Below are 12,119 nucleotides of genomic sequence, written 5' to 3'. Positions count from 1 at the left end.
CGGTTCATCAACTGGGCAAAAGCTTACGCTCATGAAAGTTGGTTTTGTTTGGAATTTGGTTATAGTAGACCAGTTGATGATAAAGGAGAAGAAACCCCACTCAAAAGCTTATCAGTAGAAGATAAAAGGGAATTCTCAGCTGAACAGAGAATGATTGCTTTAATTCAATCATCAATTAGAAATGACCTGTTTGCTTTACTTCAACATGATGGGTCATCAAAATCTGTCTGGGAAGCTTTACGGGTAAAAGCTGAGGGGGTAAACAAATCAAGAAAAATAAAATTGCATTATTAAAGAAAGAATTTGATTTGTTTGATAGCTTGAAAGGTGAATCAGTTAGACAAATGATAGAAAGATTTGGTCATTTAAAAATTGAACTTGATCGTTTTGGAATTGTGAAAACTAGAGAAGAAATAATTGATAAGATCATAGAAGCGTTACCACGAGCTGATCAGTGGCAAACATTTGTATTCATGCTGAAAAATGATGTGTTATATGATACAATTTCTCTTGATGTCTTGATAGAAAAAATTGAAAGTCATGAACTGGAGCTTCAAAAACAAAGCAAGATGAACAGTTCTTCACATCTTCAGAATGTTGGTCTTTATTACAAAGGTAACATACCTTCAGTGAAAGTTAGTGAATCACCAAAGACGGCATTTAGTGGTGTAAAGACAAAAGAACCTCAGACAAGTTCATCAAGTTACAATCCAGGATATCATTCATCTTCATCAAAAGCAAGTATAGAAGAATCCGAAGAAGTTCTCTGCAACATTGCTCTCAAATTAAAGAATTTTTCGTCTATGAGCATCAATGCAGCCAAGCAACAAATGAGTTTTCTTGCATCCGCTCTAGAATCGTATGAAGGTTTAGTAGCTGGCAAAATTGGAAATTCTGAATTGACCAAAGAAGACTATGACCAGATTGATCCGGAAGAAATGGAACTCATAAATATTCGCTGGTGTTTGGCTAGTTGCATCAGAAGAGCTCAGAGATATATGGAGATTACTGGGAAGCAGTCTATCGGTGGTCCATCAACTAAACTGGGATTTGATAAATCCAAAGTGACCTGTTTCAAATGCAAGCAAAGAGGTCATTTCAAGAGAGAATGTCATAATTCTGCAGTCGATGGAAATGAAAATCCTTTCAATGATGATTATTACCGAAAAGTGATTTACCACCTTTAGCAAAGAAGAGCCGAAAATGATTGAAAGTAATCCCAAGAAGAAAGATTTACTTATACATCAAGATGATGAAAAAGTAGCAGAAGGTTTCAGTTGGGACAAATATGTTCCATCCGATTCAGCATTGGCTGCTGAAATGAAAAAGGGAAATCAAGAAGAAATTCTGAGTGATCAAGATAATAATCAAGTCACAGCTCATGGCAGAAAAAATATCACAAGGCAAACATTATGTTTTTGTTGCTGAGATTAAAGAGAAAACCAGAGAAGAGATTCTGGAAGAGAAAACATACAGAGAAAGAAACATTGCGTGGAACAAAATTAATGAAATGCAAGAAGAATATGAAAATGCTGTAAGCAATAAAAGATGGGACAAGAAGAGAGAATGCTACGTAAATAGAAATGGTGAACCTGTTGTTCCCAAGAAAGACATAATTTTTGATGATATTCTTTTAGAAATCCCTCGATCTGTCGAATACTATACAAATGTTGGAAAAGATAAAACGTATGTAAAAAGGTTTGAAAAACTCCTTAGAGAGGTTATGACTGCAAGTCTAAGGAAGAAGGATGAAGAGAGAATGAAGAAGAATGTTGATGAGATGGTGAATGATTTGAAGAAGATAGCTGAAGAAGTTAAAGTTGAAAATGTGAAAATTTCTGAGGAAGAGAAGGTAGAAAGAAAAAATGTTGAAAAAGAAGTTGGTATTGAAGAACAGTAGGTTGAAGAAGCTGAGAAGAAGCTTGAAAGTTCGGTTGAAGTGAAGGATGAGATTTTGGAGGTTACTTGTGATGTTGGTGTTGATGCAGGTGATGAGAAGAAGAGTGATGTTGATCAAAAGCAGAGGGAAGCAAACAATGAGATGCCAATCACTGAGGTAAATTCTGATTCTGAAATCTTAAATGAAATTGTTGAACAGTGCAAGAAATGCATGGAAACGTGCAGTGCTTGTATTGAAAAAGACGAAAAGTTCAGAACAAGAGATCTTGAATTCACTAAAATCGAAGAAGTTTTCAAAAATAAATACCAAGAAATGTTAGAAAATGAAAAAGTTTTAAAAGAAAATGATGAAACCTTTTAAAAATTTAAAAAAATTAGAAAAAAATGAGGTTTTGAAAGAAAATGTTTTGGAAAAGACCGAAGAATGTGATCAAAAAGAAAATGTTTTTCAAGAAATGAAAAAAGAATATGATTCAATAAAGTTGGCTTATCACATTACTAAAAAGTCATATGAAGATGTGAAAGGTCAAATGAAACTTGTTCAATCGAGATTGAGATATTGTTCTGAAACAACTGATATGTTTAAGCGACTGTATGAAATAAAGAAACAAGTTGTAAATTCTTACATTGAGGATGTTGCTAAGCTAAAACGCCAGATTGCTGATTTAGAACAGGATAACAACAAATTGAAAAGTTATCATGCATCATCATATGTGCTTGAAAGAATTTTCAACATAAAACCGGATGGTAAAGATTCTGAGCAAAACAAAAAGGGCATTGGCTCAGAGTATCATCAAGTTCCTCCACCGGAAAAGTTTGTATTTTATGATGATGAAAAGGTCGAAAAAGCTTTCAACTTGGTAGATCAATTCCCAGATAACATTGACATAACCTATTCCAAATCTGATGATTCTAGTGATTCAGATGTGGTAGGTAAGGTCGTTGAAAGTGTGTTGAAAGAAGAGTCGGTTGAAAAGGTAAATCTGATTCACAGGATGAAAATGAAGGTAGTTTTCATGAAGAATATCTGAAAAAACTCAAAATCCAAGAAAAATTTGAATGATGATTCAAAAGGATTGGTTTATACCATGATTGGATCGGACAAATTATTCTTAGATGTTGTATTTCCGATTCAGAATGTAATTTCAGAAAAGATTGACAAAGTTTTCAAAATGGTTGAGACTGAGAAATCTGAAATTCCAAAGTTTGCTGGAAAGAGTCACAAAACTTTTTATAACAAACCTGGTTACAAAAAGAAAAACATGAATGTTGGGTTGGGTTATAAAAAGAAACAAAATTGGAATAAAAATGAAACACCAAATTATCAGAAACAAATGAATTTTGTTCACGGAACAAGTTCAGAAGAAGAGTGTTGGGATTGAACCCTACCAGAGGAACAGATAATGAAAGCCAAAACTGGTTCACAACAGTGGATTCATCATAAGCAGCGGTTTGCACTAAACTTTCCCCTTGACAGTGGCTCCAATATCTGATATGTTCCAAGTACTGCCCTTATCAACAACTGTTGATCTTGTAAACTACTGTTAAGTCAAAGCACTGATGAAGCATAAAGATTGAAGCTCAATCTACTGACGGAATCTAAGCACTGCTGAAGAATTAAAGCACTGCCCATTAAAGGTCTGATCACCCTTTGAAGAAAGCACTGATGCTCAAACAACAGTGGTTGACTACATCAGTGGAATGAAGAATCAGTGTTTATACATTAGTGGTTTAGAAAGTAATCAGTGTCTGTATGGTCAGTTGTTAAAGAACAGTAGATAGAGTTTGTTAGTTTGTTAGATGTCGCTTTTATGGTGACGTCAGCTAAGATGCTTCAGTGGTTTGGTTTGCCTATAAATGTAACAGTACCCTGTACTGTTACATTTGATTGACTGAGTGGGTTTTTCTCCTCTAGTCTAATCCTTTCATCTTGTGCAATCAACCTTGGAGCATCAGGCTGAGGGGGAGTTTAGTTTGTAAGCATGCTCTGTAAATCTTTTGCTTTGTATTGTAATCATTCGACTCTATGAAAAGCATGTGTTTATGAAAACTATCTTCTTCCTTAATTGTGCTTACAAAGTTTGTGTTCATTTCCACTGCACTTAATGTTTAAATTATAGAAACAAGAACAATTATGAGAGCCTCCGATCCTAACAATTGGTATCAGAGCCTGGACAGTCAAATTCGATCTAACAATCAATTTGACATAACAGTTCAGCTCAAAATTCATTGATGCTTAGGTTGATTATATTTAGTTGAAAAATAGAGTAACGAGAAATCATGTTCAAAGTGATTATTCAGATGCTCTGTAGAACAACCAAGATGTCATAAGACACACAGACTTCACATAACATGTGATGTCATGCATAAATCACCTATAGCTCTCAGATCTGAAAATACGTCTGATGACTATGGTATAGTTATGTTATTTCACAAAATTGATGTCAATTGTTATGAAGTTTGTGATGTTTTTATCATAACTAAAGTGTTTGCCTCATGTCAACAAAATCCATGTTCGGATGAAAACATGAGTGTTTTTGTTAACTTAAAAAGAGGGAAAGTAAAATTTTAGCTATGTGGATCTTGTGTATTGAAAAACAGGTTGAGGATCCTTTAAAAGGACCAAAATCAATTGTGTTAAAAATACATTAAGAAAATCAAGTGACAAAATCATCCAAATCATGAGTAATGTGAAATTTGTCATAAGCATGTGTGAAAATGACCAAGTCTCACAAAATATTACTGTAAAATGATTTTGGATTTAAAGTATTCCTTCCTTAGAACTTTCTAGTAAGTATTTGAAAACTTATCTATGGAATGGGCAAAAAGGGAAGAAGAAAAATCACAAAAACTCAAAAGTGTGTTTATCTCAAAACTTTTGAAGTCAAAAGAAAAGAGTATAAACGTAAAACACTTAAGAGTCCAAAATTGGGGAGAACAATGATCATCAAGCAATTATGTGCATTCATTGATTCAGGGAAGTTCAGGTAACAATAGTATCACCAATGATAAATCTGACAAGAGGACTAGACAAGCATTTCAGAATCATCACATGTCTCCTCTTTTTGTAATCAATTAACAAGGAAATGGTCATATAAAATAGTCATTTCAAGGCATTGACTATTTTTCTAAGAACTTGAGAGATGTGACTATGAGTTTTAATTGAAAATATACCAGATCCTTTTTGATGTTGTTTTCAGAATAACCTTTATTTTTTTTTTTTTTTTGAAAAGGTTTTTCTCAAATAAAACAGGATATATTATTCTTTTTTTTTTTTGAATAATATATTTTGTACTTTTACTTGTTTTTGATAGTAGAAGTATCAATCTCGTGTCAGGATATAGAACCTATTTTTTTGTTGGTGATATTTTCCTTAAAAACAGATCAAACGGAAAAGGTATTAGTGCCAAGGTCATATCAACCTCAAGCTTGTTTTATCACAGATTAAAAATTGATTGCTAACAGATTTTAAACTACTGAGATACTCATGTTCTAATGCAGATAATTAGACACAAAATGAGTAGCCTTAGTAAAAAGGTTTTCATCATCTGGGATACTAAACCACTGTCAGGAATTTATAAAAGCTTCAAAACTTGTAATAAACATGTGGCAAAACCTTGAACATAAATTTCTGGAAAAACTGCTGACAAATTAAACTTGATAATCTGCATCTAAAATGTATTTTGTTAAGTATATCATTCCTGCAGATCAACAAATGTTAGACATGATATTGTGTTTACACAAGACAAAATCAATCCTCTCATCTGAACAAGCAGATGCTCAAAACGTTTGTCAAAATTTCAATCAGTGTTGCACTAACAGTTGCTGATGTAATTGTCTTTCAAAACCTCATCATTTCCCTACCACTGTTGTGCTCAAACATCTGCTTCTTAAACACTGTCCACTGCTGAAAGTCAACCTCTGCTCTTTCATTTTCATGCTAAGCAACTGTTGTTCAAAATCAGTGCTTTATCCACTGATATGTTATCCACTGATAGTAAAAATCACCCACTGTTTCATTTGTTACCGTTGTAAGCAATGATGTTTGTTTCATCAGTGGCTCTCAAAACAACTGTCCTCCATTATTCATCCTTTTATCAGAGGTTGGCACGAGGTCAGTTTTTAGCCATCAGATCATTGTAACCGCTGCCACATCAGCATTCACTTTTTCCCTAAATAAAACCCTGATCAAAACCCCAAACAGGGTTTTACACTGTCGAATTGAATTCCAAAAATTCTCTTCTCAAAGCAGTTTCCCACTCTTCATCTCAAATCATTCTTTGATCTTCTTCATCAAAATGGCGAAATCAAAATCAAAATCAAAATCATCCTCATCCTTTGTTTCCAAAGACGCCACTCAAATGGTCGCTGAACCCATTGAAATCCCATACAAATCTCCTCACAATTACTTGGGTCTACTCACAAAACCCACTACCACCAACACCTTCGATTCCATCATCGACACCTTATCTGCATCAAAGTACAAAACTTTGCGAATAGCAGATGCTCCCATTTACCAACAAACCCAGAGAGAGTTCTGGAAAAATGCTACCCTTGAAAAACAAGGCGAGAATGTTATAGCCACCAACTCCTCTATACAGGGTAAAGCAATTCAAATTTCTCCACAATCCATTTCAGAAGTCTTTAAACTCGATGATCAGCAAGGTAAAACTTCCTTTTCTAAAAGCAAGTTGAAAACTGATTTTCTAAAAAGGGGGTATGCAGAACAACCAAAAAGAGATACCTTACAAAAAGGTTTCTTTCCTTCTGCACCTAGGTTTTTATTTCACACTCTTTTGATGTGTGTCTCAAATAAAACAACTGCTTTTAACGAAATACCATTAAAGATTCAATGTCTGGGTTATGCTATTTTAAACAATGAAAATTTTAACTATTCCCAGGAGATCTTTAATGACTTGGTAAAAAATGTTGACAGCAAATCATTTTTGCTCTTTCCAAGGTTTCTAAGTTACTATTTTGAACAAAAATTTGGAAAGGAAAATGAAAATTTGCTCAAACAAGGTGTTTATTTTCAAATAAATGGTTTAACACCTGAAACATTCTCTAGAATGTTAACACCTTCAAAAACAAAAGCAGAGGTGCCTGAGCAGAATTTAGCAGATAACACTGCTCCTCAGGTACCGGCTGCTGAGCCCACTGCTCCAGGTGATCGTAGCAGCAAAACCACTGCTTTGAAACCCACACCTGCCATTACCAAAAAGACCAAAAAGAAAACATCCAGAAAGCCCCCAAACCCAAAACAAAGGCACCTCTGGAAGATGAGATCCCAGAGCCACTGCCAGTGATAACACAAATGTCACTAATAACCACTGCTGCTACTTCCTCACAGCAGATGGAAGAAAGATCTCCCACCTTTGCCTCAAACTCCTCATGCATCCTCACAAAAGGATCAGGTTGTAAACATAGGGACCCCACAATATGAAGCTCTGGATTCAATTGGATCCATCTTCCTTAGTCCTGATCCCAAGGACATATCTCTTTCAACACCTTTATCTTCACCCCTCACATTACCACAATCCATAATACCTTTGTTGCATGCAGTTGATATAGCACAGACACAAACCAGTTCCTCTCAATCACCTGTCACTGAGAGTATACTCCAACAAGTGACTGGGTCTGATGTTTATACATCTGCTATCCCAGCAACAACTAAGGAGGTTACACTGCAGGGATTACAAGTAATTCCTGATAGTAGTTCAAGTGGAGCAGCCACTACAAATGTTGAACCCACAGGTTTACATTTGGACAGTGGTTACATTCATAAGACTCCTTTGAAGGCAATTCCTTCCATAACACCTCTAAGAACCACCAGTGAGTATGTTATGCCCACTGGTACCTTCAAAAGGCTATCAAGTGCTGAAGGAAGAAGACCCCAGTACCAAGAACAAGGGGCATCAATGAATGATTTTTGGGATTCATTTCCTAAGTCACACATTGATACAACCACTGTTGGTGGGGAATCAGATGATCCCATTAACTTGGGTGATGATTTAAAATATCAGGAATTGACGGGCAGAGTTGAAAATCTTGAAACATCAGTTGCTGAAATAAAGGATATGGTGCAACAGCTGTTAAAAGCTCAAAAAGCACAATCCACTGCTGTTCCAGCTCAAGCACCAGCACAACCTGCACCTGCTGCAAATGAGCTATGGAGTGTATTCCAACCCCTGCTTGAAAAATAAAAACAAATGGCTGATCAGCAGCATGCAATACATGTACAAATGCTGACAAGCATGGTGGAGTCAAGATTTAAAGATACTCAGGCAGACATCAAAGCTATCAAGGCTCACATACAAAGCACCACTGGAAAAGTTCCTCCCACTGTCCTCTTCATGAATAACCCCTATCCGGATAATGCCAAAAAGGAGGAGAAAATCAAGTGGAAGAAGAAGAGAATTGAGGATGGTGTTTATATTGAACCAGAAAAAGATAGCCAAACTAAAGCTGCCATATCAACACACACCACTTCACCACATACCACCACAACCACTGCTCTACCATCATCATCATCATCATCATCATCATCATCATCATCATCATCTATAATCACATCACCACCACCAAAACCAAACTCATCACCATTACCTCCTGCCATAAAGCAGAAGACAACAAATGTTACAACATCTGTTGTAATGACAACAGTGGTTGAAACACCAGTTGTTTCAACACCCGTTAGTCAGACACTTTCCACCACTCAAATCACTACCATTTCAACACTTGCTCAAAAGCAGAAGACACCTACTAACACATCAGTAGTTGTAATGACAACAGAGGTTGAAACACCAGTTGTTTCAACAGCTGTTTGCCAGCCATCCACCACTGCTCTCATCAATGTCACATCACCACAATCACCTCTTGCTAAAAAGCAGAAGACACCAGATGTTACAACATCTGTTGTAATGACAACAGTGGTTCAAACACCGTCAGTCCAAGCACTCTCACTTCACTTCAAGCCATCTTCACTCCAATCAACAAATCACCCAAAAGCACTCCCTCACTGGAGAAAACTTACACCAGTAAAAGAAAAACTACTCAGGTAAATGATGACAAATATGATCCTATTGCTGCAAAATATCCACTGGAACTGGAAGCTGTAAAAAATGAGATGAGACAATTCTACACCGAGGAAGATCCTTCAAAAAGAAGATTTCCTTCTCTCATAGGCTTCATGATCCCAGAAAATATGGATGAATATCTCAAGCTCAAAGCAAGGCAGGCTAAGATAAGAGCCAAACTAGAATGTGAAGATCAAAGTGACAAAGCCATTTCTGAAAGAATGGAATTCTTGCTCACTAAAGTCAAACAGATGGAAGACTATGCAAGAGAGCTGAGCAAAGAAATGTCAAATTTACCACCCAAAGCAGATCTACGAAAAGAAATGAGAAAAGAATATCTTGCATACATCATAAAAGAAAAAATTTATCCAGCTGAAGAAAAACAATTTGAAGAATGGCCAATAGTTGCTTTAAAGCATGAGGCAAAAAGAATTGAAAGAATAAAAAATGATCCAAGCAAGAAGCGGACAACTCCAAACTGGAGCAAATACAAAAAGCTCATTGCTGACCTTACATGTGAGTACAAAAGAAAGAAGCAGGAGCTGGTGGATGCAAAGGTGGATACTGCTAAAGCCATAGCAAAATGGACAAAGCAGTATACAGATGAGGCTTATGAAAGGCTGAAAAGAAGAAAAATGACAGATCCTAATCCACCAAAGAAGCCTGAACTTAAAGAGCCAAAATAGGTCATTAATCCTAAACCACTGTTCACATCAGCAGATACCCCTATCATTGTGTTAAACCAAGAAAAAGGGAAACTGTTGACCAGTGAAGAAGAAAAAGAAAAAGAAGCTGGGTACTTTACAGAAGCCATCAAGAAAATGGATCTAAATGAAGATAGCTCAGTGAAACTTCAAAACCTTGTCAAAAAGGTAATACACAAATCAGCATCACCAAACACATCAGCAGTTATGACAGATATTGAGCTTGAACAAAGAAAAAGGCAAGAGCTGCTTGAACAAGAAGCTGCAGAAGACATAGCTGCAGCAAATGAAATCATACAAAAGGCCTTCAATCAAATGTCAGCTGAAAACTCAGAAGTAGCAAAAGGTCAGAGTATTGATCATACTGAAAACTCTAAACTATCAAAAGCTTAGAGTACTGATCATGTTGAAAACTTTGAACCAGTAAATGTACTGAGTACTGATCAACAGACTCTCACAGGGCCACAATCCCCTGACTCATCGGTGAATAAACCTCTCCCAAGAAACCCATTAGGTTCAAAAGTACTAAAATGGATGTCTGATCAAAAGACCCATGTATTGACCTTGATCAGATCCAATGGAGAAGTGAAGCACATATCAAGGAAACAAGCACTGGGCCTAGGTGTTGAAGATCTACAAGATCTCCATGAGCATACACTGTGTAGGGATGAGGGTGATACAAGTTCTCAGGATTTTAAGCTTCAATTTAAAGATCAAGTTAGGGAACTTCTGATGAGAAATAAAAATCCAGAATAATGAAGGGTTTTGGCATTATCTGTTCCAGGGGGAGATTGTTAGGATTGAACCCTACCAGAGGAACAGATAATGAAAGCCAAAACTGGTTCACAACAGTGAATTCATCATAAGCAGCGGTTTGCACAAAACTTTCCCCTTGACAGTGGCTCCAACATCTGATATGTTCCAAGTACTGCCCTTATCAACAACTGCTGATCTTGTAAACTACTGTTAAGTCAAAGCACTGATGAAGCATAAAGATTGAAGCTCAATCTACTGTTGGAATCCAAGCACTGCTGAAGAGTTAAAGCACTGCCAATTCAAGGTCTGATCACCCTTTGAAGAAAGCACTGATGCTCAAACAACAGTGGTTGACTACATCAGTGGAATGAAGAATCAGTGTTTATACATCAGTGTTTTAGAAAGTAGTCAGTGTCTGTATGGTCAGTTGTTAAAGAACAGAAGATAGAGTTTGTTAGTTTGTTAGATGTCGCTTTCATGGTGCCGTCAGCTAAGATGCTTCAGTGGTTTGGTTTGCCTATAAATGTAATAGTACCCTGTACTGTTACATTTGATTGACTGAGTGGGTTTTTCTCCTCTAGTCTAATCCTTTCATCTTGTGCAATCAACCTTAGAGCATTAGGCTGAGGGGGAGTTTAGTTTGTAAGCATGCTCTGTAAATCTTTTACTTTGTATTGTAATCATTCGACTCTATGAAAAGCATGTGTTTATGAAAACTATCTTCTTCCTTAATTGTGCTTACAAAGTTTGTGTTCATTTCCGCTGCACTTAATGTTTAAATTATACAAACAAGCACAATTATGAGAGCCTCCGATCCTAACAAAGAGAAAGAACTCCAATTTAGACGACAGTCTAATGAAGAGTTCTATGCTCAAAAGAAAAAGCAACAACCACATGTCAAAGTTGTCTCAAAAAGAACTTGTTTTAAATGTGATCAAACAGGACATCTTGCTCGCAAGTGTCCAAATCTGAAACCTGTTAATGTTGAAACAAAAAAGAAGTCTGATAATGTTCAAAAACAGAAATCTGAAAATGTGAAACAAAGGTCAACCAGATTTGATTCAAAACAAACTTGGAGGTACAACACAAACAAGTTTGTTTCAAATCAAACTTGGAAATCAAACCCGAATAGGTTCGATTCAAGACAGACCTGGAATTCTCACCCACTCAGATTAAGAACAACACAGAGTTGGAGAACAAATGTTGATGCAACAAAACCCCAACAGTTTTGGAAATCAAATATTGTTCAAAATCAAAATGTTCAAAAAGATTCACATTTTTACAAACGAGGTACTTCTAAAGGTCAAACACGGAGTGTTCAGAAACAAGTAACTTCGGCAAATGATGAAAAAGTTGAAGTGAAAATTGAAAAGGTCTTTTTTCAGAATGACAAAGATTTTCCAAAGTTAAATGATGCATATTGTGTAGAAATGCCTAAGGTCCAACAGACCTAGGCTAACTTGTTCAAGTAATTGAGTAAGGGTAAATGTGCATGTGCTTCCGAAGAAAACTGTATGTCAAGAGGAGTATTGGAGCAGCCTGGCACAAGAGGAGGCTGCTGAACCCTGTGTTGGTTGAAACAGGGAGTTTGTTTGATTTCTGTACATAAATAAACCATATTTCAAAAACCCTAAAAATTGAAAAATTTAAAAACCAAAAATATGTTTTTATTTTGTCAAATATT

At 36.1% G+C, this 12,119-nt stretch overlaps 1 protein-coding gene across 1 annotated transcript; it reads left to right on the top strand.

The window, feature by feature from the left end:
* Positions 1–1,381: 1,381 nt before the first annotated feature.
* Positions 1,382–10,072, top strand: LOC110923653. Its single transcript, XM_022167719.1, has 4 exons — positions 1,382–1,852; positions 1,901–2,056; positions 4,877–4,886; positions 9,696–10,072. The coding sequence occupies exons 1-4, from the start codon at positions 1,382–1,384 to the stop codon at positions 10,070–10,072; spliced, it is 1,014 nt and encodes a 337-aa protein (XP_022023411.1).
* The last annotated feature ends 2,047 nt before the right edge of the window (positions 10,073–12,119 follow it).

Source organism: Helianthus annuus, chromosome 11 (assembly GCF_002127325.2).
Source record: "Helianthus annuus cultivar XRQ/B chromosome 11, HanXRQr2.0-SUNRISE, whole genome shotgun sequence".
NCBI classification, from domain to species: domain Eukaryota; kingdom Viridiplantae; phylum Streptophyta; class Magnoliopsida; order Asterales; family Asteraceae; genus Helianthus; species Helianthus annuus.
This window is presented reverse-complemented; position numbering and strand designations above follow the sequence as displayed.

Excerpts from the sequence above, each read along its gene's own strand:
- LOC110923653 (XM_022167719.1), top strand. The coding sequence starts at position 1,382 with ATGGCAGAAAAAATATCACAAGGCAAACATTATGTTTTTGTTGCTGAG. Across the intron at positions 1,853-1,900 it reads AAATTTCTGAGGAAGAGAAG|GTTGAAGAAGCTGAGAAGAA; the intron begins GTAGAAAGAAAA and ends GAAGAACAGTAG.